Below are 26,513 nucleotides of genomic sequence, written 5' to 3'. Positions count from 1 at the left end.
AGTTGGGTGCCTACTTTTTCTGTGCTGTTGGCCTCTTAAGAGATAAAGGAGAGGATTTGGGATTGGTGGACTCAGACATTTGTGTGAGACTCTAGCATCCCTGTGCAAAGGACTCATGGTGTGAGACACTCTGCCTGTTTTTAGGGCACCCAACAGCTTTCCTAAGATTCAGCAGGAAGACTTAATGTGAGCAGCAAAGTATTTCTCATTTCTTCCCCCCCTACCACCTCCCACACTTACCTGCCTGTCAAAAAGAAACCATGTCTTGACAGGTGCTGTATATTAGTTCTTTGCCAGATTGCAGCAGGCACTAGAGTTGGGCATCCTTGGGCAGACTGGCTTTCAGGGTGGAGAAAAAAGAACAGCTCACTCAGTGTTCTGCACATCCAGGGCAGGTCTGAGGTGGTGGTGGCTGTGCTCAGCCCAACTACACGGTTACAGACACGTGGGAGAGGCATTCAAAGGACAATTCTTAACGTCAGCTGCCTAAAAGAACCCTTTCTGTCTTTTTAAAAACTTTATATTTTAACAGATGGAGAGTCAGCACTGATGTTACAGGGAAGCTGTAAAGGTAATGAAATGCAATGCCCAACTGCAAGACAGTAACATAACCAGAAATAAATTAGGATGGCTGTAGATTTTGTCACATGTGACTCTGAGTTGGGTACATGAACTTGATACAGAGCTGGATTTGAGAGAATGTCCCAGTGCAGCTTTTACAGCTGTACCCTAGCAGAAAGGCTTTCCTGCCCCACTTTGGGGGAGTTGATGGTGGACAGGCATTAACAGCTCTCTCATCTGCAAAGCACCTTATGACCCCTGTGTGCCCTTCCTGCCACAGGAGGTGGCAGGAGCCTGCTGTAGAAATAGCTTCCTTTCCTCTTCTGTTTATACTGGTGTCTCATTTTTATTCTCCAAGTGCAGAATTGGCTGAAGGCTTCACAGCAGAAACACTTCAGTTTGCATCAGAGCAACCATTTGGTCCAGAGGGCCTAAAAGTTCTCTGTAGACATGGTTCAAATGTAGACACGGTTCAACTTGCCAGGCTAAGTTGATGTATTATGAATACTGTTCTTCTACCTGATTTCCCAATTGTGGTTTTGTGTGTATAATAGTGGTATTGCATTATACTGCTATAATGTCTAAAAGTACTAGAATAACTCTGCTTTGATCTCCAAAACTCAAAGAACAAATACAGGTTAGCTAGATGTTTAGTCAGGGTATGATGATCTAAATAAAATGTCTGGGTTGGCAAGTCTGCCTGAACCTCAGTAATTTCAGATTTTAAAAGGGGCAGCAAAAGCCTTATTAGAACTCTAGTGCTGTTCCCAGGAGAACTGCCAGGCTGTTCTGGGTGTCTGAAACCACCACTTTCTCATAGAAATCAATTTAAAACTTGTGCCGAGTCAAAGCATAACGAGCAGCAAGCTGATGAACATATATATAGTTAGTCAAAACAGCAGCTCATGTAATTGCCCCATTTTTGTTCTCTCCCTTACCCACCCTCCCATGCCCTCAAAAACAGGGCAACCTCATCCATCCTGGGGGCAGGTTTGCCCTGTTTTCAGTCCACTCTAGGAATAGAAGGATGATGGTTCCATCAACAGTGTAGGGACTTCAGGGACCCCTTTCCCAGGAATGCCAGTCAATGAAATGAAAATGAAATGTTGCTGACACATGTGAGACACCTTTCAGATGCCTCTCAGGTTTTGACTGGAGATGGAGTTAAGGCTCTCTCTTCACAGAGCTGTCAACAGGTGAAGGGGCAAGAATGGAAAGATGGAGAAATGAGAGCAGAGCAAGTCCTGCAAAGCAGACAAGAGGAGGAGTGGTGAAAGCTCAAGCGCACGCTTCAAAAAGCAGACATGAAAGGAACCATCAGTTCATCCAAGAGCTCATCAGAAGTGGACTCTGGAGTATGGTGAGTGAAGCTATAGCAGGTGCATCTTCGAAGATGACATGTCAAGTGATCCTATCAAGCTGATGTGAGTTAGATCTGTGCACGGGTCTTGTTTCACAGTGTGATGGAGGCAAGCATTGCATGTGTGAGGTGGTACATATTGTTTGTAGCAGCAAGTGCAGAAGCCCACACACAGCAGCCACCTGTACTGTGGCTGATGGGACAGTCTCTTCCAGAGAGGCCCAAGATGCTGCACTTCCCCTTCTGGGATTATGGGTTAAAATTACCTTTTTTAAAATTGCTTCTGTTACTGGACCTAAGTTTGAAGATGCCAGTACACAAACATAAGGTCTGAGGCAGGATGGCAAAACCTTAGCAGCCATGTTCTACTGCTGGATTTAATTTTAATAGACGCTACATTTGTATAAGCTGTTCTCTAAAGGAGCAATGAGGGGCACAGCCCTCCCTCAGCAATCAGAAGTTGCTCTGAATGCTTCAGGACTGGCAGAATCAGTCAAACCAAGTATGTTTGAATGCAACATGTGATTGGTCTGGCATAATCAAAGTCAACTGGCTCTTACCATTGAGACTTTACACATAGGCTTGTAGTGACAGGGCAAGAGGCAACGCTTTTAAACTAAAAGAGGGCAGATTTAGACTGGATAAAAGGAAGACATTTTTACAATGAGGGTAGTGGAATGCTGGCATAGGCTGCCCAGAAAGGCTGTAGATGCTCCATCTCTGGAAGCATCCAAGGTCAGGTTGGACTGGGCTTCCTCAACCTGACCTAGTTGAAGATATCCCTGCTCACTGCAGGGGGTTTGACTAGATGCCCTTTGAAGGCCCCTTTCAAACCAAGCCATTCTATGATTTAAACAATTAAATTCTTCTTCAAATAAGAAGTATGGGAAGACAAGAAAAAATATGGAGGTCAGCCTAGGTAGCTTACTCAATTTGAAACACTTCCTTCAGCAAGACTGGCAGAACTGCCTTGGGAACAGTTTACTCACCACAGTATTGGCCACTGCAAGATGTTAATGCAGAGAAGTGCCACAGCTGCTGTTCAAGGGAGCAGAAGAGGTGGGTGAACAGAACAGGTAAGAGGCTGAAACCATTACCAGTGCTGTAAAACCACTGCTGCCTGCAGTGCGAGATCCCAAGCCACCCCATATGTCTCATTCATTAACAGGCACATATTTGTGAAGGATCCGTAGGATAAGAATGAGCCCCCTGCTAGTGCTGGGGAACAGGTCACACTGCAGGCAGGTAACACACACTCTGCAGCCAGAGGCACAGAGGCTCCTTCCTCAGCCTTTCTATATAAACAGGTACCATTTCTGATTTTATTTCATCATAACATACAGGTAATGCTCATGACACAACAAGATGAGAAACTCACACCTCTCTGAACCATTTAAACAGCTTGCCATACACCAAAGAACATTATATTCATATGGAACATGTACACATTTTCCCCCCTCGCATCCTCCACTTTGCTTTCCACACATCACTTCCAGCATTGTTCAGGTACAGGACACAGTTCAGATAGGAGACAGGCAACACCCTGTGCAGGACATGGGGTTAAGGCTTCCTCCTACAGGAACCTGTCCCCTAAAAATACTAAGCCTACAGCTTTGATTGATTCACTGACTATGGCGTATTGGAAATCATGAGGAGCCAGAAGCCTAGGTTTCAGTTCCTCCGAAAGCAATTACCCCAACAAAACTCTAATGTACATATTTGTATGTATAGCAGGAAGGGGAGAACACACACCTGTGAAGGAGCACAAAAGAAGATTCTGTGTCTGCCTTTAGGGATTGACTTGTGTTAAACCCAATTAACTGATTTAAGTCACAGACACAGGCTTTTACTGAAATCAGGCTGAGAGGAGCACTGCTAAACTGTTCACATAGATAGACACACAGAGTGTGTGCATATGCTGAAAATAGTTGTAATCTAATTGCTTTCACTTGATAATGCAAACAGAAGTGGCAGAATGTTTAATGGCTAGCCAAGACCTGACATGCTTTCCTGTGTGCTGTCAGCCTGTCCCTTACCCAGACTACCCCTTCTTCCAAAATCTCCTACACACGGCACAAACACAGCCTCTGGGTTCAGTTACTCCTGGTGCTGCCTCTCTCTGCCTTTTGCACTTTTTAGAATCAAGTTAATCAACGCTGTAGCTTTCAGTGCTATTTTCAACAGTCTACTGTAGGAAATCAAAGTCACATCCTAGCCACAAAACAAAACAATGACAAAATCTTCTCCACTTTTCAATATAGTAAAACCTGAGATTTGAGTCACACACTAGTTAAACTTACAGTTAAAAAAAAAAACAAAAACAAAACAAAATCAAAACAACCCAAGCTGCTGACTTGAATTAGGGCTTCAGTTTGCTGCTGATACTTTTTTTTTTTTTTTTAAAGCTGTTGGCCAGGGGTATTTGTTAGATGTGATTCACAATTTTCAGCTGCCTCCACTGAAATGGAACAAAATAATATAGTTTCTCCCCCTGATCTGCCTGGTCTGAGGGGGTCTTGGGGAAGACCAAGAGAACATGTGTACATGCCCATCAGAGCAGGAAGGGTGAAGCTGCACGCTTTGCCTCTGGTGCCCTTGCTGACTGCAACCCTTTAGCAGCAACATGAGCATGTAAACCAACTTGCAAAGTGGCAGCTGAGGCACAGCCTGCAAGGTGAGCTGGAGGGAGCAGCAGCTGCTTCACTGTCAAACCCAACATGAGAAGGGCTGCACCTGATTGCCCATGAAACAGGCAGCAGGGAAGTGATACCGCCTGGAGCTGGCATGTTCCCTGGGGTGGTGAAGGTAAGGACGCAGTACCAGCCAGCAGCAAGTGTCTGCAGCCAAATCATGCACTGCTATGCTAGGAAACCAAGGCCCTGCGCTGGGACAGAGAACGTGGGCCAGGATCAGGGTCCTTTGGAGCTGCAAGTGCAGGAGGTGAGCAAGGCTTCCCAGCAAAGCTGTCATCACAAACCCCCTTTCTTTCACACCAGGCTGTAAGATGGAACACTGGAGGTCCACTTCTGTTTTCCTTGGAGACACCTTTTTTTTTCTCAGATGAGGTCAGCAAACCACGAGAAGCTTCTACCTTTGAGTCCCTACAGTTTGGGTGAGGATGTTGGGATGGAGAAAAAACCTCAAGCACCTGAACTGCCCCCACCCCACACATCACTGGAACCACAGATGAAGAGCAGTTCCTTAATGGTACTGCCCAGTTAAGGACAAAAGCCCATCCCAACCCCTTTGTAGTTTAAAAAAAACCCCAAAAACCAAAAAGTCTTCAAGAGCCATCTATTGAATTGTCAATGGGCAAGAAAAGGATGGCGTGTTGTACCAGCCACTTCTCTTGCACATAACCCTAAGTATTCATGACTCCATTACAGCTCAGAAACTAAAACAGCTACCCCTCTCCCAGAAGCCAGCTTTATACCAAAGATACAAATACTGCTTATGTTTCAAAAGACTGGGTGAAAGACTCACATGTATGGTTCAGTCATCTTTTTTTAAGAACTGCTGCTGAGCCAACTGAAACACTTGTGCGTAGACAGCTTTAAAAAAAAATAAAATTAAAATCAAATGTGGCTAGTCATTGCTTGTTCACATTGCTTATGAACTGACTACCAGCATCTGGCAGCCATAAAGCCCTAATTTATGTTTTTGAGGTACTGGGTTTATTGTTTGTTTTGTTGGTGTTTTTGTTTTGTTGTTTTTTTCTCTGAAGCAGCTCTCTAGCGAATCACCTCAATCCTATCCATGAGAACAATAGGTACACCAGTATTTACATGTGTCTGAACTGTGTGTTCAGACCAGCCTTGCTGTAACCAGTCCCTACATCCTTTGGAATCACTTCCCGGTCTCCTTTCTTACGGGAAAAAGGTCTCCCTCCGGAGGTTGGCTCAGTGTCAGGGCTAAGGTGCACTGGTGAAGATGTGGGGCTTGAGGAGGGGAGAACAAAACTAGCTCTGATGATGAGCAGGAACATGTTTCAGTGGAACTAGAGAAAGGGTTTGATACCAAGAGAGCTTCCTTTTAAAAAAAAACCACTGAAAGGATGTGCAATCCATTGCATATAATTTCTTCCTCTGTCAGGGAAAGAGCTTTGCAATGTTCTGCCCTTCTCTGGGAAAGGGGAGGAGAAAAAGTGTACCCAGTGACAACACTTGGGTTTCCTCAGGCAGATGCTCACTTGTCGTTTCTTTGCCGTATTAAATCTAGTCACTGTGTTCACAGGTGAAGCCTCCCATCTCTTCCCTCCCCCCGCCACCTTTCTACACAAAGTTTGTTCTTTTCAGATTTACAGGGACCTCTCCAATGCTGGGGGAGCAGCCCGGAGGGGGAAGCGCTTCCCGTACAGTCACCCCAGCCTGCTGCCCCTCAAGACACTTCAATGATTTCCATGCTGCCCGAAAAGCTGGACTGACTGCCTACTTTCCCCAGCTCCTCTCTGGATCTGTTGTCCGACATGATGCTCTCCCCAAACTCCATCTGGCAGCTCCTGCGCTTGAACTGCTTTTCAAAGGAGCTCTCCTCGTGCCAGCTGCGCCGGGAGTCCCCGCGGTCGGCCGGCTTGGCCCTCCGGCGCACGGCGCAGGCCTGCTCACAGCCGGCGGGCAGCTGGCTGCAGCTGCAGCCCGGGCAGCCCGCGCTGCTCCCGTAGATGGTCGAGGCCGAGTAGAAACGCGAGGACTCGGCGGCGAAATACCAGCTGTTGGTCAGGGAGGTGGCCGACGTCTGCGGGGCCAAGATGTCCGAGTGCCAGCCTTTCAGGCCCAGCCCGGCGGCGGCGGACTTGGCCAGGTGCTGCTGGCTAGTGGAGAGGCCAAACAAGAAGCTGGTCCGGTAGTTGTCCTCCACGCTGCCGCTGCGGTGGAGCGGGGAGAGGAGCGAGCCCTGGGCGGGTGCACTGCCGCTGGCTCTCCCCAGGTGCTGCCGCTTGCTCTGGCCATCCAGCTGCCAGGTGTTCCGGGGCGCCTCGGCAGGGTTGGCTTCCTCTTTGTCAGGGCTGCTTTCTGGGCTCTGCTCCGAGACCTCCTGGACGGGGGAGAACTGACACAACTTGCTGCTGCCCTCCAAAGCCGCCGCGTGTCTGTAGTATTCCAGGGTGTCTTCCGAGGAGGCGAAGCCCTGCACCGCTGCAGTCACGCAGGTGCTACTTGCCGAGTAGGGCACGGATTTGATGTCCAAGGAAAAGGAGCGCTTCAGCCGGTTGCTGTCCTCCACCTTGTCTAGGGAGACGTGCAGCCCGTTGATGCCCTGCACCAGTGGGCCATCCTCCAGAGGGGACAGGTGCCCCCGAGGCGCGCTGCCGCAGTCCATCGGCTGTTCCGCCAGCTCGGAGGCAGCGGTGAGGCAGAGCTGGTTCGTGGAGAGGCTGCTCTGCCCGCCTTCCGCGACCAGCACGTGCTCGCTGCTTTTTTCCAAATGCAGGAGTTTCAGCTTACTGATATGTCCAGGCTGCCCGCTCTGGTTCTTGATCTTCTTCTCAAAGTCCAAAAGCTGGCCCAGAAAGTTGAAGTTGGGAGAAATGGTCGGCCTTTTTTCTTTCACAAATCTGGAAAGAAAAGACAAACAAAACAAGAATGAACTGAAGGACCTGCTGCTCCGACCCGAGATAACCCTGGAGTGTTTGTTGTGAATGTTAACAGCCCAGACTTAGCTTGTCAGGATGCCCAGGCTGAGGTTCAGTCAAGCACAGGAAACACAGATGGGGAAAAAAAAAAAAAAAGGCTGCTTTTTTTAAAAGCAAGATCATGTTGGACGCTCTCAGTTCTCTCTGTAGCTTACTCAAAGGTGGCTAAAAAAGGGGAAAGAAAGCATTCACTTCTTTATGATGGCCACTACATGGTTTGAGGGAATAATTTTCCTTACTTTACTTCACCAGTGGAATCTCTGCTGCCTCAGTTTCTAACCAGAATTAAGAGCCCCCTCAAGTTCTGCATGAACAGCACCAGAGCTCTAGCCAAGAGACCTGGGCCTACCCTGCGTGCCAGCAAGCAGACCCACCTTCCCCACCATTTGAAGGGATGAAATCTCATGATCCTTTCACCTCTCTCATGCTGCTGTTACTGCAGGGAGTGCTTCCTGCTCTGTTTATCTTTGTCAGCAAGACAAAGAGCTCCGATACACGCTGACCATATGCAGTAAATGCCAGTGATTTCTACCACACACTGGTACTGACCGATGACATGATAATCAAAAAGAAAACCAGAGAGGTGCAAAGGCAGCATTAAAACAAAAACATTCTCTCCAGCTCTGTAGGTGTTCAGCAGAAAAGGGCAACACTATTACCAGCTGGAAGAGTGAACCTGTCCTCAGGTCCTGGAGGAAGCAGCCTCACTTGCATAGAGTTGCCAAGCTAAGCTTGCACTTACCCACTCAGCTGAGTATGGACGAGGTGCAAATACACACTTAACATGTTTTCCCGAACCAGGACTCTAAATGTATAGAAGTCTTTAAGTATTACAGGTCCTGCCATATACTTCAAAGTTAAATGCAAAAACATATTCCTACCTGTGTGATTTGTAACCTAAGCTAAGTAAGTACTCTCTGCTTTTTACAGGCTGTAAAACTGAAAGCATTTCTGGAACTATGAAGGTACCAGATGACAAAGGGAATTAACAAGGGAAGAAAACTTGAAAAGCTAAATCTAGTACAAACACACACGTGATGTGTCACTGGGAAAATTAAATATTATTAAAAAGAAAATCTCTCTGGGGATCTGTAGAGAAGGTGCGTGTGCAATGATTAAGAACAGCGTGAAAACATTTGAAGGTGCACTTGTGTATGTGGGTATCCACTAGCACAAATGCAAGCAAGCACATGAAAAATATCAAACAAAACTTACATTTTTCATTTTAAATTGCCAAACAACAAACAATAGTAGGAATAGTTGAGCTGACGTGGTGACCTGGAGGCTCAGATTGCACAAAATGGTAGTGGGAACTTCCATCACAAAGTGTCAGCACTGGCAAATGGAGACAACTGTGTCTCCTCAGAAGATATTCGTAAGGTTGATCTCCTAGCACTGAATTTGGGGTCTTTTACTCCAGTGTAAGCAATTTGATCATAAGAATTCATACAAGCTTCCTTCATTCTTTTCCAGTCAAAGCTACTTGTACTTGTTACTGTCTTTGTTATTTAAAGCAAGATCCTTCTGGCCAACACTGCCATTTCTGGCCTACGTTCTCTCTTCTGTGCCTCTCCCTTCCACTTTTTCCTTGCCTTACCCCAATATACTGGGCAGCTCTAAATTTAAAACCTGGCTTTTAAAAACTGAAAAGTTTTAAGTCTTTGCAAAGTTTTAAAATTCAAAATGCACACCCTTTTTTCCAATTGGAAAATGTGCGTAACGTCTAATGTTGATGTTTGCTTCCCTTGCATCGTCCATTATACGAAAAGAAAATATTAAAAAAATGTTTATTTCCTCAGATCTTTCACTTCAAGTAACAGTGTCACCTTTCTATTTTTGTAATAGTCAGACAAACATTTTGCCTGATGACTTTCATTAACTCAGAGAAAAATATTTTTCTTTCAAGTTCTGCCAACAAGAGATCCTAAACCAACGAGTGAAATGTGCTGCAGACTGTTCTCACTAAGCTGTATCCAAGGAAATACAGCAAAGTACAATCTAAATTTCAGAGTGGTTTTTCAGTATTAAACAGTGCGAAGAAAAAAAAGCCTGGGAAGATAAATTGTTCACACTCAGTTGACAGTTCTGGTTAAGAAACAACCTAGAATTTCACAGAGGAATTTACGGGCAGCACATCAGAAGCCCCCTGAAGAATGTGCATTTCAGAAGTGTTTAGTGCTCTACAGCTCCAACCTTCACACCACTACAGCCTGAGATTTTTTTAGTGATTTATGCTTTTACCTTGCACAGTGTCCATCCACATCCACTAATTCATCCCTACTATCAATACCCAAATAACTCTCACCTACCAAACCTGTTTCACCATATATGTTGAAATGACTGCACAACACCCAACTGCCAGCAGGCTCTAGTGAGAAACCATGGAATGTTTCTAAAGGCAACGGGACGTGGTTGTACTTCACCTCCTTACGTGCACTTATTTCACTGCATATGTCATTATGTTCATCAACTTAAAATGTCCCGTGGAAATCACACCCTACATGGGAATACCAGATGTTCATCTTTGTCTTCATCAGTGTTTTAGGGACAGTAGCAGCAAGCAGAGCAGTGATTTGAAAGGTGCTCCTCTCCAGCTGCTGCAGGGTGGTTGTTCGGATGGCTGTGGCCCTGCACCCGTGACGGGGATGTGCCAGCTGCACCAGCTAACACAGAAAGCCCATCAAAAGGGAAAACATCTCTTTTTTTTCTGCACAGCACAACAAAGCGGGTTGTGAAATGAAATACAGAAGTCATGGTAAACTGCAACCAAGCCACCCGGGATGCACTGAAGTGTTCACAATCCAACTGTAGAAAAAACGGGATTTGAAAGGTTAAAAAGGGGAAGAGGGAAGGGAGTCGCCATGAAAATTCCTCAATGCCACAAAGAGCTGGTACTTGAAAATACTTTCTCCCAGAGTTTCTGGTTGACTTTCAGCAGCTTTCTGAATTCCTAGACATTTCACCTGCAGGCAGTTCTTTGAGAGCATTACCACAAACCAACTGTAGCCAACAGCTCCAGCCTAGGATTTGTCATAAGCTTGATTATAAATATTCCCAGTTCTCTTTCTTAAACCCTAACCATTCCATTCTGACTTACAGGATATTGCTACATGCATCCTATAGCTGTGTGTGTGCACGTGTGTACATACACACACATTTAATAAGCAGTTCAAATTCCATGTATTTGCCTAATTGCAGCAAAGTCCAGCATCAGCACTTTGCAGGTGGGGAATGGATGCTAGTTGGTGATGTCTCCACACCACCATGAATTGCTTGAGGGAGGAAGCCTGCATTTAAAACGACGAGTGTGCGGAGGCCAGTGAACTACCAGATAAAATAACATGTCTGCTTCTACCCTTAGTCATAAAACCTTTTCTTCTTCAGCTTAAAAACAAGTCAGCAGGCTTGAGAATGAATAGGAAGGGAAATGTTCTCCTTACCTGTAAGCTTCATCTAAGGACATATCCATTCTCTTCATGATATATGCAATAGCGATTGTGGCAGAGCGAGATATTCCAGCTAAACAGTGCACTAACACGTGGCCATTTGATGCTTTTGCTTTTTCTGCATAGCAAAGAAATTGGCAAGTGTCACACTCAGCAGCATTATACCACGACGAAAAGTTTGCAAAGGAAAGCAATGTCCTATCAAAGTGCTCACAGCTTCCAAATCAACTGCTCATTGTAAAACCTCGTGGAAGCTTGAAACAAAAATCGTTTCATTTCTCTAGCAGTGGATGGCATGGAGGAGAGAAAAAGCATGTGACTGCCCCCAGGAAACATACTGCACTTACAGCACCCTGTGTTTTCATGTGCACATAAACAAGCCTATTTAGATGTCTGGGAAAGGTGATTGTTTCTTATTCTATATGCAAGTAAAAAGCAAGCATTCATGCTGCAACAGTTTGGCCAGTTGGAATTTGGCTAGCTCGGGGCTCAAAGCTGAAGACAGGACCTGTATGTCCAGTTTTCTAATTTGCTCTCTGCAGGCATGGATCAGGCATCTACCAGGTTGCCGGAGAGCAGAGTTGTCTTCTGAAAAAGTATCTTTGTCCCTCAAGTGCTGGAACATGCAGTGGCAGAAGCTCCTTACATTAGTTTGCTTCTGTGCTCACGAAGTGATGGTGATCATCTGGAGGTCCTCAGGACATTTTCATACCACCCAGAAAGCATTCAGGTCTTCTCCAGCCAAGAGAGCATGGCAAACACACAAAGGAATCCAGAAACTATTTTTAGAGAGAGAATTTAAATTTTCTTCTCACCTATAAAATCAACTGATTTATCCAACCAAGGCAAAATTTTCTCACAAAAGCTGTCGTTCACAGGCACTCTCAGGAAATGGGATTCTGGGATAAAATCTGGCTTTGGACAGGTATTGCTGGCATTTAGAACATAGCCAATGTCATTCTGCTGCATCAGCTCCTAGGAAAAGAGAGAAAGATTAAGCCTGGAGAACTCAAACGGTACCTTTGGCACATTACAAAGAAACTAGGAGCTCAAAGCACATCATAAAGCTAAAACCCAAACTGGAATTCCTGTTGGAATTGCTCTGGCTGTATTAGGGGCAAATTTTTATTTTTTATTTTATTTTTTTAAATATCCTTTCTCAACTTCTAATTCTTGAAACAACTTTTAATGAGACACCCAAAGGGTCCAAATAACATAGAGTCTGCAAAGCCCATACAAAGAAATAATGGTAGAACGTTATAGAACCATAGAATCACAGAATCATCAAGGTTGGAAAAGACCATCAAGTCCAACCATCTGCCCTACAATCCCCAACCACTAAACCATCTCCTGGAACACCACATCCACCCGTTTTTTTGAACACCTCCAGGGTTGGTGCCTCCTCCCTGGGCAGCCTGTTTCAATGCCTCACTGCTCTTTCTGTGAAGAAATTTTTCCTAATGTCCAATCTGAACCTCCCCTGGTGCCACTTGACCCCATTATCTGCTACTAGGAAGCATCACTTCAAAGAGCATGAATTTTTTTGGTACTTTGGTTTAAATTTTCACCAGTCTCACCATGTGAGCTGACAACATATCCAAACATGAAGTTTGCTGACCCAAATGTATGTTTTCTGGATCACAGACCTAAGACTGAGCTTGCCCCATCACAGATACCAATGAGAAATACTAAATGAAACTGATCTCCTGCAGTCACCTCTTAAAATATCTGGGACTTCCCTGCTTCTAAGACAATGTGCAAAACTTGGTCACTACTTTGAGAGAAAGAGCTGAGTAAGAGCTGAACACCTTGAATTAGACCATTTTCACATGGCACTGTTTGCAGGTTTTTTGGAGTTCTGCTTTGTGGTTTATGACTGAGTTGCTCATATTTCCATTTGTAGTCTTTAGTCCTCTTGCATCTTGGAGATTACCACAGTAACAAGCAATGAGGTTCAAAGGGTAAGAGTCAGCAGCTGGGCTTTTTTTACTAAGTCCATTTTCATGATTGCAAATAGAAATTTGCAATCTTTTCTTCACCTTGCCATACTCTTTGCATTTAGAACTGTTAGAAGTAGGTACCTTAGTGCCAAAACATGTGAAACAAGTATTAGAGAACTAGAGATGGCTCCACCAAAACCATCCGGTCTCCTGAAAATAAGCATCTTGCCACAGAAAAGCAATTAAGCAGGTTGAAGAAACACTGACCAAACAACTTTTCTGGTTCAGGTATGATCTGGCAGTAAGTGACATGCAGTGCTACACTTGGACAGTAGTTACAGTGAATACAAACACTGGGAAGCTTTTGGCCAGCTTTCTATGGAAACTCATATCTGAAACTAAACTGAAACATTAAAAAAAAGGCAAAAAGAAAATCTGATTTTAATCCCTTTGCTTTTATAACAATTACACAAAGAAGAAAAGTTATGTCCATCCATGGGAGCAGTAGCAAGAACAAATTCTTCCACTGCAGATTTCAACTGCAGGTCTACCTGGATGACAATAAAGTCACAAAGCCAAATGGACACTTCTTCCCCAGGGGTATTTTTTGCTGCAAGCAAGTTTTGGTGAGGAGAAACAGGGATATGGCTGGTTAGCTGAAGAGCCAGAACTCTGTCTTGTTAAAATCACAGCACTTTAAATAATGTCAGGTATTTAGTACACATGTATGTTACAGTGTGTATGTAGGAGGGATAAATACAGACACATCTATACACGTGCCTAAATTAAATGTTCAGTGAGAACAAAGGACTGCAGGGGACAAGGGATCTACCTCAGTCATTTACAGAAGGAAGTATATACAAATGCCATGGGATGCATTTTACAGAAGGAATTCACACGAATCTCTGCTAGCAAACTTAATTTTGTTGTCTGGAGCAAAATGAGCAGCTCCTCCAAACTTTCATCCAAAGTCCCTCACGTGCTGAGGTGCCTGAACGTGTGGGCACTTGAAACTAATGAACATACATTATGTCATAAACATACCTATCAAGAGGAACAGTAGATGCCCAATTACTTGCAAAGCAAATAATCAGAAATACAATTTCAGCAATGGTAACGGATTTTAAAAGGGTCTGAAGGTGTCAAAGTAAATTCTCAGCCTTGCTGCTTCTTACTAGTCTCTGCTAGTTTCCTAGGTCATGCTCCCAGTAGAGCTCAGCTTCTCATCAATGACAGCAAATTGCAGTATGTCACTGAGATCCTGCTCTCCCTTCCTTCACATCTCCCCAGCTCAACCAGCAAGCTCTCTTCAGCCCTCCATGCCTCTCATGGCCCACTTCATCACACCTTCTTTTACTGTATTTAGCTCTTACATCAAATAGACCCAATAGTTCAAAAGCAGGAGTGCTGCAAGGAAGTAGGGGAATATGTGAAATTATCCAGAGAGGGAAGGTCTTGGGAATGGGAATCTTGGCAGAGAGGACTAGCTATTGCTAGACCTGTGGTATCTTAGGTGTGCAAAGGGGACCCCTGATCCCCATCATCTCTGCCTTGCTGTGCTGGGCTACACACCTTTTCCCTTCTAGGATCCTTCTAGGATTTTAGATGACTACATTGAAATACTGCCCCCAAACCAGCTTTCACCCCCTGCTGTCTCTGCTTGAAGGTGAGTGAGGAACAACTGGAGCAGCAGGTACAAAAGCACGTGCAAGGTCATGAATGGTGCCGTGTAGAAGGTACCACTAACAAATGAGCTGCCACAAAGCACGTTTGTTCAGCATATAGCTGATGAATTTAGGAGAATGGAAAAGCTTATTATTTCTTCTAAAACATAAGTGCTGGTGGGCTGCACAGTCCAACTATCACAATTCCACAGTTATGCAAGGTCTTTGATGTGGAATTGATTATTCAAATGGGAACGAGAAGGCCGCAGACGCCAAGCCCGAAATCTCCGAGCCAAAAAAACACCCAAAAAATGTGTCAGTGCTTGTCTTTGAGACTAAGGCTAAAGAAAAGAGTTATGCTTCCTTCTGTTCTAAAGTATCAATCATTCCCTGTGCAACATGCTCCAATATCATAACCACAACAGAGCCTTCATTGTACAGCACCCAAGAGGAAGAAGTGAATTATGATGGGAGGAAGATCCAGAAATCCTAATACTAACAACTCTGTGAATAGAAGGTAAATGCTCTTTTGTCAGCTTATTTACATTTTATGACTTGTTTAATCTGAAAATTAATGGCACCCTAAAATGTTATTTTGTTCCAGGAAATACAATCCAGGTCTGGAAGAGAAGAAAGAGAATAGTTATGCAAGAAGCAAAGCAGAAAGTTTTACAGTGTAAATGCTGGTACAGACCATGAGATGGAAGTAAGGGGCTCCTTCAGGCCCATAACCACAACACTGATTTTTTTTCTGTTATGCTACCTTCCAGAGAGGACACTGTCACTGCAGGAATTGAGGTTAGAATTAGTTTGTCTGTCTTTCACAAAGAGCAAAGATCTGTAAAAGTAAGCCCTCTCTTGCAATGCCACCAACATATCACACAGAGGTAACCACCAATTCTGGTCTTGCACTGAGACCCCAAAAGTGAAATGAACTTTTCTGTTAGAACTTGTTATTATTTCAACCCTGGAAAAAATAAATAACTATGAACATTTTCAGAATGAAGCGCTTAGAAAAATACACATGAAGTAAAACCACAAAGAATCTCCTAAGACTTTTCAGAAGTAATCATGAATGCTTGGTTTGTGTCCTTCACCAAGATCAGTGTTTGCCTGTCTCTCATAAACAGAGTGTTATCAGCAGAGGTATCAGTGGCAAAGAGCATCAGTATTCTTAAAAGGTCATGAATACAGATTGTCCTGCAACAAGACAAGTATTTCCCTTCCTGTGCACTCAGAGATAAGCTTATAAAGATCCTGAAAAGATGAGCTCATCTTGATAAAACATGCTGAAAATTCATGGCTTCAAACTGTTAGATTGAACTGCAGTGCAGATGAAGAGTACTTCTTGCAGATATTTTTGAGACATTTAAATTTTAGAAAAATCAGTATGTCTGGCCAGTGAGAGGAATAATGTGAACTCACAGGTAGCCTTTGAAGGCAAACATAAGGTCACCATCTACAACTCCATCTTCTCGTTTTCAGAATCTTGCTAGAATTTTGCAGAAACATATTGTGGTTTTTTTTTTAAATCTGAACTCAAATAAAAAAGCCCAAACTATTCTAGTCTTAAGAGAAGGTTGATTTCTTGTTGCCAGTAACCAAGAAAGCAGCAAGGCCATTAAACCAGAACATGCAAATGTAACCACTTACCAGCTCCTGGACTGCTGTAACAGAGACAGAACTTTGCTACTTAGCCCCGGGCTTTGTTCCTTACCCTCCCCCCTTTTGAAAGTTCATTCCCAGCTTTCCTAGTATGTATTGATATTTCTGGACATGCAGTGTAGTAAGAGTCATCCTCCTTGCTCTTCCTGATATCCCTGCACAGGATCCAGGCTTCCCCAAAAGCACATTGTGTGGAAAGGAGAGCAGCAGAGATCTGCCCATTGCATTTTAAGCGAGCCAATCTCCAGCTACCACCAACTTTGTGTTGAGTCAAGGAACAGATTAAACCCAGGAAACTGGCAGTTACTGGTTGCTGGGAAAAGGTCAAGTGGATTCTAAGAAGCAGAAATCACAATTTGTTCCCACAGCTTCTTTAGGTCAATAAAGGTACCAATACTGAAGCCATGTCAGATTCTCCATGGGCAACCACTGAAACCGAGGAGGTAAGATAAGCTACCAAGAAGCCAAGAGCAGCAAACAAGCTCAGAATAAAGCATTGCCTGCTATTCCTTCAAAGTAAGAGGACACAAGGTACAACAAACATCTGAAATCGTAAGATGTTTTTGTCCTTCAATGGGTAAGAAACCTAAGAAATACTTCAGTCTTCTATGGAAGAACTTCCAAAAGACTGCCAAGGCTAACACCAAGCCATGATACCTTCCTAAACTTTCTGTGGATTGTATGTGGGTTTTGTGGTTCTCCAGAAAAAATGGGAGACAGTGATCCTTAATTTTAACTCCCTGGAATATCTGAGGAAGTACAAATCTGACAAACTCCTGAGGGTCCTACATTAATTCTAAAGCATCTACAGCTGCAGATGTCTGATGGACACACACCAAAATAATACCAAGATTGGAGATGAATAGGCAAGAGAGCCAGGACCAGGTCTAACCTCTTCCTGTAGCTGGTTCTGCCACACTTTGGGCTCACCAACACCAGTTGAGGGTTTAGCCTCCTCTGGTCCTATGAAGAAATTCCTGATTGCTGCCACCCCTTGAATTCCTTTCCTGGTGAGGCTCACACACTGTGCTTGTGCCCAACAGCTAGTCATAGGCATGAATTTACTGCAAGGAAAGAAGGAAAGGGAACAGCCTCTTTCATCCCTCTGGAATTATTCACCATCTAGGAGCCACAGCACTGGAGTTCCAGTCACATCCCCAACCTAGTAGCACATCCCTGGCCCTGGAGGAGAACCCTAACCCCCACTGTGAGTTAGGACAGCACTTGCCATTCACACACTGAAACAAACACCATAAAGGTGTCTTTTTAATACTCTATCATTTCAAGCATTTTTTTTTTTATTTTTTTTTTTTCTAATTACTTAGTTCCTGCTGTCTTTTGTCTGGGGACCACAAATTACTTTTGTGGTAGAAAAAGTAATAGCCTGCTTTGACATCCATCCTAAGTGAACCAAGTTTGAATTGCTGACTTGCTACCTGGCAGTAAAGACATGGAAGATTTAAAAGGACAAGTTAAATACAAGGACTGCTCACTATCCTTCACACAAAAGATTTATCTGTGTGCTCTCTTAAAGCACAGTTACTTTCTACATGATTGCTTATGTGTCAGTGATTCCCTTAAAACAATTGTGAAAAACTAAAAACAAAATAGCCTGTTAATGGCCAGACTGGGATGGGAGTGAAAGTAGAAGAAACTAGTGAAAATTATTATAATTTTTGAAGTATATGAATCAATCCAATTACAGGATTATTAGGATATTTCCTGCCTTAAGCTTTACACATGGGTAAAAACCATGCACATAATTAAGGCAATATGCTAGGGTGAAGCACTCATCCCCTCCTCCCCTCATGTATTAATGCCAGCATATGAAAGCTGTTGGAGACTCAGCTAGTGACTAGGACTGTCAGGTAATATGGGAGGCAAGAGGGCACGTGCAGCAGAAGTAGTAAAAATTCCCTTGTGAAGGAACCCGAGGTGCAGACTGTAAGCACTGGGAGTTGGCCTCCCCGTGGAGGCAAACATCTGTGGATATACATAAGGATATAGACTTGCAACAGTTTGAGACAAGTTCTTTTAGATATCTGATAGTCCTGCAAGTGCTACATCTGATGACTTTGCTGAACTGTTTCTCCCCCTCTACTCCACTCCAGGGTACTGTGTCTAGTTCTGGAGCCCTCAACACAGGAAGGACATGGAGCTCTTGGAGAAAGTCCAGAGGAGGTCCACGAATATGATGAGGGGGCTGGAGCACCTCTCTTATGGAGACAGGCTGAGAGAGTTGGGGTTGTTCAGCCTGGAGAAGAGAAGGCTCCAAGGTAGCCTTCCAGTACCTGAAGGGGCTACAGGAAAGCTGGAGAGGGACTTTTTACAAAGGTATGTAGTGATGGATGAGAGGTAATGGTTTCAACCTGAAAGAGGGGACATTTACATTATGTATTAGGAAGAAATTCTTCACCGTGAGGGTGGTGAGACACTGGCACAGGTTGCCCAGGGAAGCTGTGGATGCCCCTTTCCTGGAAGTGTTCAAGGCCAGGTTGGATGGGGTTCTGAGCAACCTGGTCTAGTGGGAGGTGTCCCTGCCTGTGCAGGGGGGTTGGAACTAGATGATCTTTAAGGTCCCTTCCAACCCAAACCATTGTGTGATTTTATGACAATTCTATTTTAGGTCTACCAGAATGTCCTGGCCTGTTTTGTAGTAACAAAAATTATGAAATGCACATGTATCTAGAAAGAGTAAAAGTTTTTTAGTGAAGTGCTACCATAAAAGATCATTTTAAATGACCCCACTGATTGTCCAGGTCTGAGCATGTTATTAGGTGTACAAAGATTGGTTTCCCATAGTCCTTCATTTTGCAGCACAGGGTATTTAAGTACTATTTTTTCCAGCACTTGAAGGAAATACTAAAACCCAGCAATCTTTCTTTGTTCCACTCTGTAACCATTAATATATTAACACCGAAGACTTGCCAAAACAAACCAGTCAGAGCTCTACACAGGAAACTACCTCACCTGCTGTAATGGCAGATTTGATAGGGCAAGTTGATAGGTTACTGAGGAAGGTGCTATATAATTTGTGAGATGAAGGAGAGAGGAGACCAAGTGTCATATTACATGACACATGGATTAATTACATGGTCTGTATCTCATTAGCTCTCACATAGCTTTCCATGGCTTATGCACAGAGACAGCTATTATCTGTATTGAATTTAGGTGTTTTATAGCTGTAATGATGCAATATGATAGAAGCATGGACAACACCACATGGAAATCATATACTCATCCAAGCAAATGACATGGCACTCAGAATGCTCACCTTGTTGAGAACATCCCGTTGACAGCCAAGATAGAGATGAGGCAGGATTCTGGTGGGGCCAATGTTGGAGACAGGTAGGCAGGGCTGAGAAATGCAAGTAGGGACGAGCGTGGATTTTCCTTCACAGAGACCAGGGAAAGAGCTGGAGAACTCAGCAAATCCACCTGTGAGAGGAACAGTATGTATTTAATTTACATGCAGTGCTGGAGGCACCAGTGCCCCTACCAGTTCTTGGAAACCAGCATTTGGTGCAGGAGATGGGGAGCCATTAAGGGGCAGCAGGAAAACCTTAACAGAAGAACTGTACATATGCCTGGTTTTGAGGTACCATGACTGTGGAACCATCCATCAGCAGGCAAGGCCTGGCTGCATATTCCCACTCTGCCTGGAACATTTATTTCTCTCTCTCCACTCCTCAGAAGGTTTTGATGCTTCTTCCCAGTCCAAAAATGAGGTTTTAAAAAACAGCCACAACACCCAACACACCAAATGCACACATACCTTTTCCTCTCTGCCCCAACAAGCTGTTTTCTAAACATCTCCTGTAGTAGGTCTATAATTAGACTTCACTAAGAAAAAGTAATGCTTATTCAGTTTGGTAAAAGCATCAATATGCGGCCATTAACATTTGCTTTTAAAATTCTACGTGATTATTTTCTATACTGCTCCATAATTAACACATTTCATCCAACACACTGGAAAAAATTTCATCTTTCAAAAGCACACCAAGCCAAGGCTTCTCCATCTCAAGTGGGGGAGACAAGGCAGAGGGGGGACTTCACCCAGCCACAGACTCCCCTAGCAAATCACTGCAAGCCTCTGTACTCCCTTTACTGCTACCTGGTTCTTCACCAGTTATTAGGTCCTGCCCATATTATGGCTCCAAAACATTTAGAAAACAAAACCAAAGAAACCACCATCAACTAACTCAATACTTGAACTAAACATGTTCTCACAAAAGCTAACTAGCTTTTTCCAAGCCTAACTAAATCCCAAGCTCTGCTCAAGCTCCATCTCTGCAAACTAGCCTGAAGGAAAACCAGAGGCAGCTGCTTAACTCTGTTTTTTCTTGACTGTTTTCACCATTTAACAGCAAAGCAGTGAGGGTGAAAGGCACAAACCCCTGTGCAATTCCCCAGCTATTTCTTCAATGTAAAATACAGAGAGAAGTGGAATTCTAAGTGAAGGAAGCGTAATTATAATGAGTTCAGAACAAGGCATCTTTTTATCAGCAAGGAAGTGAAGTATTAACGTGCTAAATCTGCCAAATGCTATGTTCACTATTATTACAGTTTGAAGACATAAATTTAAATTATTCGGGAATAAGATAATGTACTGTTTTGTCAAGGCTTGCATTACCATGGCCTGAATTATATGCCTGTTCTTTGGCTTTTAGAATCTGTATCTTTAGCAGATGTAGAAGAAGCAGGGTAGCAGCCATGTGTGTAACAGCCTGATTTCTCTGATAAGCAAAAAAGCCAGCAAGCAGATTTCAGAACAGAAGCCTAATGAATAGAGATTCCTGTTCAGTCTCATGACTTAAAAATAATAATAAAAAAATCTCTTGTCTGTTTAGTTAAATAAGTGATTTTAGACAACTATGATGAGAACATGTGGTTGAGGTTGGACTGTGTGGGATGGGATGGGCGAGGGATGTTGCCGAGGTAGTGCCCATCACAGAGCCATACCCCTGAACTGGGGGATATAGGCTAGGGATGCACTAAATTTTTGGCTCTGACCTTTTCTGTTCCTAGTAGATGAGTTTCCTCCTCCTTGCTTTACAACCACCCTTTCAGAGGAACAGCTGCTGCTTGTTCCATCTATCGATCAAATGACAGAAGGAGTTTGCGGAACAACTCGCTTTCTGACTTGTTAAATTCTCTTAGGTACAGTTTTCCGTCTGTTACAGGTAGCAATTACTGAATTTTTAGGCATTAGATGCCCCTCAGATTAAATGTAATGCAAGATATGGTGCCTGGCAGTTCCTTGAGAGGCTGAGGAAGAAGCAAAAAATATCTTTTTTAATTTGCTCATTCTTTCTCTCTTGGGAAGCTGATTGGCTGCTCTCTGAAGCCTCTCTCTGACACAGCTGGAAATAGAGAAGTGACTCTTCTTCCTTACAGAACAGTCCAACAGAAAAGATTTGACATCTGTGCTTTCCCTGTAAAAGACTACATGTGCAATGTTTAGGAAAAAAAAAGATATATATATATTTTTTTTCCCAACTACCTATGGATTGGTCTCATTTCTGTATGAACACTGCAACAAGAAATTAAGCAAGACTCTAAGATGAGATTTTGGGAGGTGGAACCTGTGCTTGGTCATCTAAGTGTCAGGAGCAATTTTTTTTAATTATTATTTTTTTTATCCTAGGGCTCTGTCAAAGCACACTTGAAGTGATTCAAGATTAGATGCTTCAGCACTTGCTGTGGGACATCCATCCTTTCCAAGTCACATTTCTTCTTTCTATTCATGCTTTCCTAATAACATGTTGCTTTATTATCTTTACAACATGAATTACAACCACAAAACTCTCAAATCAGGTAAATCTGATATTATATTACCTATACACGTAAGCCCCCCCTTCCTTCCAATATATTTTAACTTCATACTAGTACCAGTAGCAAACTGACTTGAAAAAGTATGAAACCAGTGATTTGTTTCAAACATTAATCAATCTTTCCTGCCACCTTCTATAGCCATTGCAAGAAGTTAGTAGCTTTTCAACAAATCTGGCTTTGATTTGTAGCACTCACAATAGGAGAAACAGGTCCTAGGATCAGTGTACGTGGCAAAAATGCTTTCAAAAAACCAACAAACAAAACCCATACTAAAAAAACCCTTCATCTTGATAAGTCTGCATCCTGCTAAACTAATGACTTCTTCTAGTGCAACAAACAGTATCGTGGGTCTGGAACAACAGCAATCGTGCACATGGTCATTATAAGCTTCACTTCTAAGAAGTTTGCACTGACATACAAAATACACGTATTTTAAAATGAATAGATATATTTAAGAAAAGAACAGCAGCTAAAGATGTGTCTCTGTTTTCTATCACAGGTTATGGCCCCCATGAGTCCCCAAATCTGAAGCCTAAGCACTTGAGCTCCCTGTGCACTGCTGCTGTAAATGAAGCAGACTGTCCTCAAAAAAACCAAACTTGACACATTTAGAAAATTAACTGAGTGTACAGGTGGGAATGCAGATAGAAAGCATTAAAAGAGTGATGAGACCAGTTTAGTTTCAGATTCTGAAATTTGAGGATGACCTTTGCATCAAGGGAAATGCAATCTTTAAATCTCCTTTTGTAACTCAGAAGAGGGCTATTGGCAGCACTGTGCAGTTTGATTTAAGAAGAGAAAATAGACTTTTCTTCTGGAGCTAGTTTCTAAATAACACCTTTTCTCCCTACTCCAGCCTCTGCAAATAATATATTAATCACAACAGCATTTTAAAACTGTGAGGAAAAAAAATTAAGAGAGCTACTGAGTTAACAGTTTCACTGAAGTCTTTGATACATTCACCAGGGCCTTGGAAACAGATGACTGACAAAACACCTCAAAATATGCTCCCCCAACCAGCTTATGGACCATACAGGTTTTCTGTATTCTCAGTGGTGAAGCTGAACTGAAACAGCTTTCTTGACATTCAACAGGATGAAATCACTTCTTCCATTTTAATGTTATAGACAGAAGAAGGAGGAAGCAGTGTAACTTATGTATTATACATGTTTCTATACAACTTTCCTTGTGTTTAAAAAGATCCTCCCCCTCAGGAGGCTTTTTAATTTTTTCACTCTACTTTTTCTGGTATTGATGAATTAAAAGGAAGACTCTTCCATCACTGCTCATCCAGTAGTGACATTACATCTAAAAACCTTGATGATGAAGCAAGATAAGCAGCACAAAGCATCTCCTTCTTCACTTTTAAATAGGTGGTCACTTCTGTCACAACTGCACATGGGTAAGTCACTGTATCCTTTGGCTAACAGTACTTAAGTCTGTCTTGCATAATAGACCCTACCCGAGTCTGAAGGAAAAAAGCTTTGGGGATGATGACTTCCATCACTACGGGAGCAAATTCAAGTAACATAAGACACAAGTTATTTCAGTCTATCATCTATTTTCCAACATGAAAGCAAAAGGTATCAAAGTAGCAGCAGTAAACTCTGATGTTCAGCTGGTTATCCTTTGTATTTCTAAGACAAAAATCAATTCATTAAATTCTGCTCTAATTTTAGATGACCCATCAGAAGACTTCAAAGCTCTCTAACTGCCCCAAGGTAACCCAGCTCTTGCTCAGGTTAACATGAACAGACTAGTGAAATGATTCCAGTTCTAACCAAGTGGCCAGCATCCCCCGGCTGCAGCACGTTTCACGCACAGCAGGACCGGACCACGTTCCTGTGCCGATGTGCTCTGTTCACTTCCTGTGGTTGCTCACACAACAGTTTCTACAAAACCATGTTAAGGCACCAAAAGCTGTGAGTGGCTTTGCAGCCTAAGCCCTTGTGTGTGTGGCAGAAAACCCAACACCTCCGAGGTCTTTACGGCACAGCCTGTGTTTCTTGCTTACAAGGCTCCGCAGCCATTAGCAGAAATTTGGGAAGATCCAGTAACCCTGTTGCTATGGTTCTGCAAAGAGGCAAGTACAGACTTTCCTTTGATCAAGACACTACCACTTCCAAACTGATTGTGATCATAAAGGCACGATGGTTAAAGGAACCTTGGTATCAGAAGTTTCAGTTCCCTTCTCAGCCAACTCAGGAAACCAATTAGGGCCAAACCCAGAAGGGATGAAAATGCTTCAGCAAACTTCCACAGGAAAAGTGATTCTTTCTTACAGATTCATTGCATAAATCCTCATATAAATAAAACTCCCAACTAACTCTGCCAGCAGCTGGAAGAGGAGAGGGATAGAGGATGTGATCAGGTGACAAGTGATAGCTAGATAAGAGTTACTGATTGGGGCAGAGCTACCTTTCACGAAGGGGACAGAAGCCATTCAGATCCTCATGACTCATTAGCTTACTGGAGACAAACCCTGAGTTAATGCAGAGGAATAACTACTGAGAACCACAAGCATTTACATCAGCTCATTTCTGTTACACTACATGGAAACACACCAGGAGCCTTCCATCCTGCTGCGGGCTGACATGCCACATTGCTGGGACAGTAGCTCTGTAAATGATAGAGGTTTGCAAGTGAAAGGCCAGTTAAGTCCTAAGGTCTTGATGTGAACACTTAATACAGAGTTGTAAAGTACAGATAATGTTTTACTGGTTTTACCCAATATTCTGTAAAACCATTCCAGGTAAATTATGCCAAAATAGGACACAAAACTGAGGGCAAAAAGGCAGATGTTTCCTATGTTCGTTCCATGTTATGCTGGTTTCTCTTTCTCCTCCCTGTCTTGGTATTTCCTTCAAATGGGTCAAACCACTCAAAGACGTAGCCAATCAAAATTAGACAAGACAGTTTCACAGAAAACATACTAATTCGAAATTATTAATACTAAATTTTGTCTGTTATTGAGCAAATCAACATCTGCATCCCCCCCACATACCTCCCCCATCCACCAGCCCAGTACCTCCTTTGCTCCCTTGCCTCCCTCCTCCCCCAGATACTTCACTGCAGGGTGCCAGAAAAAGAGGAGAAACCCATTTTCTTCTCCTACCAGCTTTCAAAGTTCACCTTGAGCAGCTCAGTCATGCTTCCATGACATACTACATTAACTGGGCTGTTGGCTGGTTGTAATCACCAATGCTTATGTTAGCCAGACAGGCCAGCTTCAGAGGCATCTCCCCATCCACACATATTTAATAAGTCTTTCCTTTGCATGCACACTGAATATAGCACAGATGTTCCTTCAGACATTCGTCCTATGTCTCGACTTGCACGTATTTCTAATGTGCAGAAAAATCAATCATGAAGCCATCCTATTTGGCTCTTTGAAGCTGCTTTTAAAATTACTGTTGAAACAGCTGATTCTGTAATTCCTTGCCATCCTCAAACGTTTGTAGAGGTCTGCACCACTAGTTTTATCCTTAATCATCTAGAGGTAGCTGCTTTTGCTAATCAGGCAAGTGCATACTGACTGACAAAGTGAGAAAGGAACAGAGACCTAACTACACTTCAGAGATAGGGCAGATTAAGGTTGGGTATGAAATTGAAATGCAACAGCTGACGTGCCCACAACACTGCAGTGAAAGGGAAACATGAAAACAGGGGACCTTCCCGTTAGGTTTAGCTCACTTCTTCGAGTGTAACTATTCAAGTATGGAGATAAGTCCTACAAGGAGGAATGCTCCATGCACATCCAAACGCTAACAATGACAAATGCAATCCACAAGCTTACACTGCACTTGTTCTGGGAAGATTTGTTACTTACTCTTTGTAAAGGCAATCATGAAACACAGAATGAAAGAAAGATGAGGAAACAGGTCTTCACATCGCTTCCTGTGTTTCCTATGAGTCTGTCAAAAGAAAACCTCTTGCCCTGGTCCTAGCAGCAAAGCCAAGGAGGAAGGGAGAAGAGAAAAGACTGAGCTGGAGAAGAGCTTGGTAACCAAAACGAGCACCACGGCCACCTTCTCCAACTAATGGAGACTGACTGTAAAGAGCAGAAAAGCAGCTTTCCATCTTTACACTAAGCAAATGTGTTTTCTAACCAAGTAATTTGGGGGGCTGCAGAACAGAAGAATCCCACCTTCCACTGCTGCCCATCTTGTTGGGGATCCTCAAGCAGCTATTGGCAGCCTAAGCTCCCAAGGACTCCTCTTGTGTTGCTGGGATCCATGCAGAAGTGCTGCTTGGTTACACCAGCCAATCCACAACCAGCTCAACTCAACCTTAAGCTACTTTTCAGAGTGGGACACTAACTTTAGCCCCTGCATTGTACCAGTACCAATCTCCATAGAATTTACGAGAATTTCCTTTTTTTTTTTTTTTTTTTAAATTTAGTTACTCCTT

At 43.3% G+C, this 26,513-nt stretch overlaps 1 protein-coding gene across 9 annotated transcripts in view; it reads right to left on the bottom strand.

The window, feature by feature from the left end:
* Positions 1-3,213: 3,213 nt before the first annotated feature.
* Positions 3,214-26,513, bottom strand: part of DUSP16 (dual specificity phosphatase 16) — a 66,479-nt gene continuing 43,179 nt past the window's right edge. For all 9 annotated transcript variants that reach the window (XM_051635968.1, XM_051636020.1, XM_051635986.1 and 6 more), the window contains 4 exons: positions 19,543-19,706; positions 11,815-11,974; positions 10,994-11,117; positions 3,214-7,475 (listed from right to left, as the gene is read on the bottom strand). In XM_051635968.1, coding sequence (XP_051491928.1) covers positions 6,299-7,475; positions 10,994-11,117; positions 11,815-11,974; positions 19,543-19,706 — 1,625 coding nt within the window. In that variant the 3' untranslated portion in view covers positions 3,214-6,298. The remainder of the gene's footprint in view (positions 7,476-10,993; positions 11,118-11,814; positions 11,975-19,542; positions 19,707-26,513) is intronic.

Source organism: Apus apus, chromosome 1 (genome assembly GCF_020740795.1).
Source record: "Apus apus isolate bApuApu2 chromosome 1, bApuApu2.pri.cur, whole genome shotgun sequence".
In the NCBI taxonomy this organism is placed as follows: domain Eukaryota; kingdom Metazoa; phylum Chordata; class Aves; order Apodiformes; family Apodidae; genus Apus; species Apus apus.
This window is presented reverse-complemented; position numbering and strand designations above follow the sequence as displayed.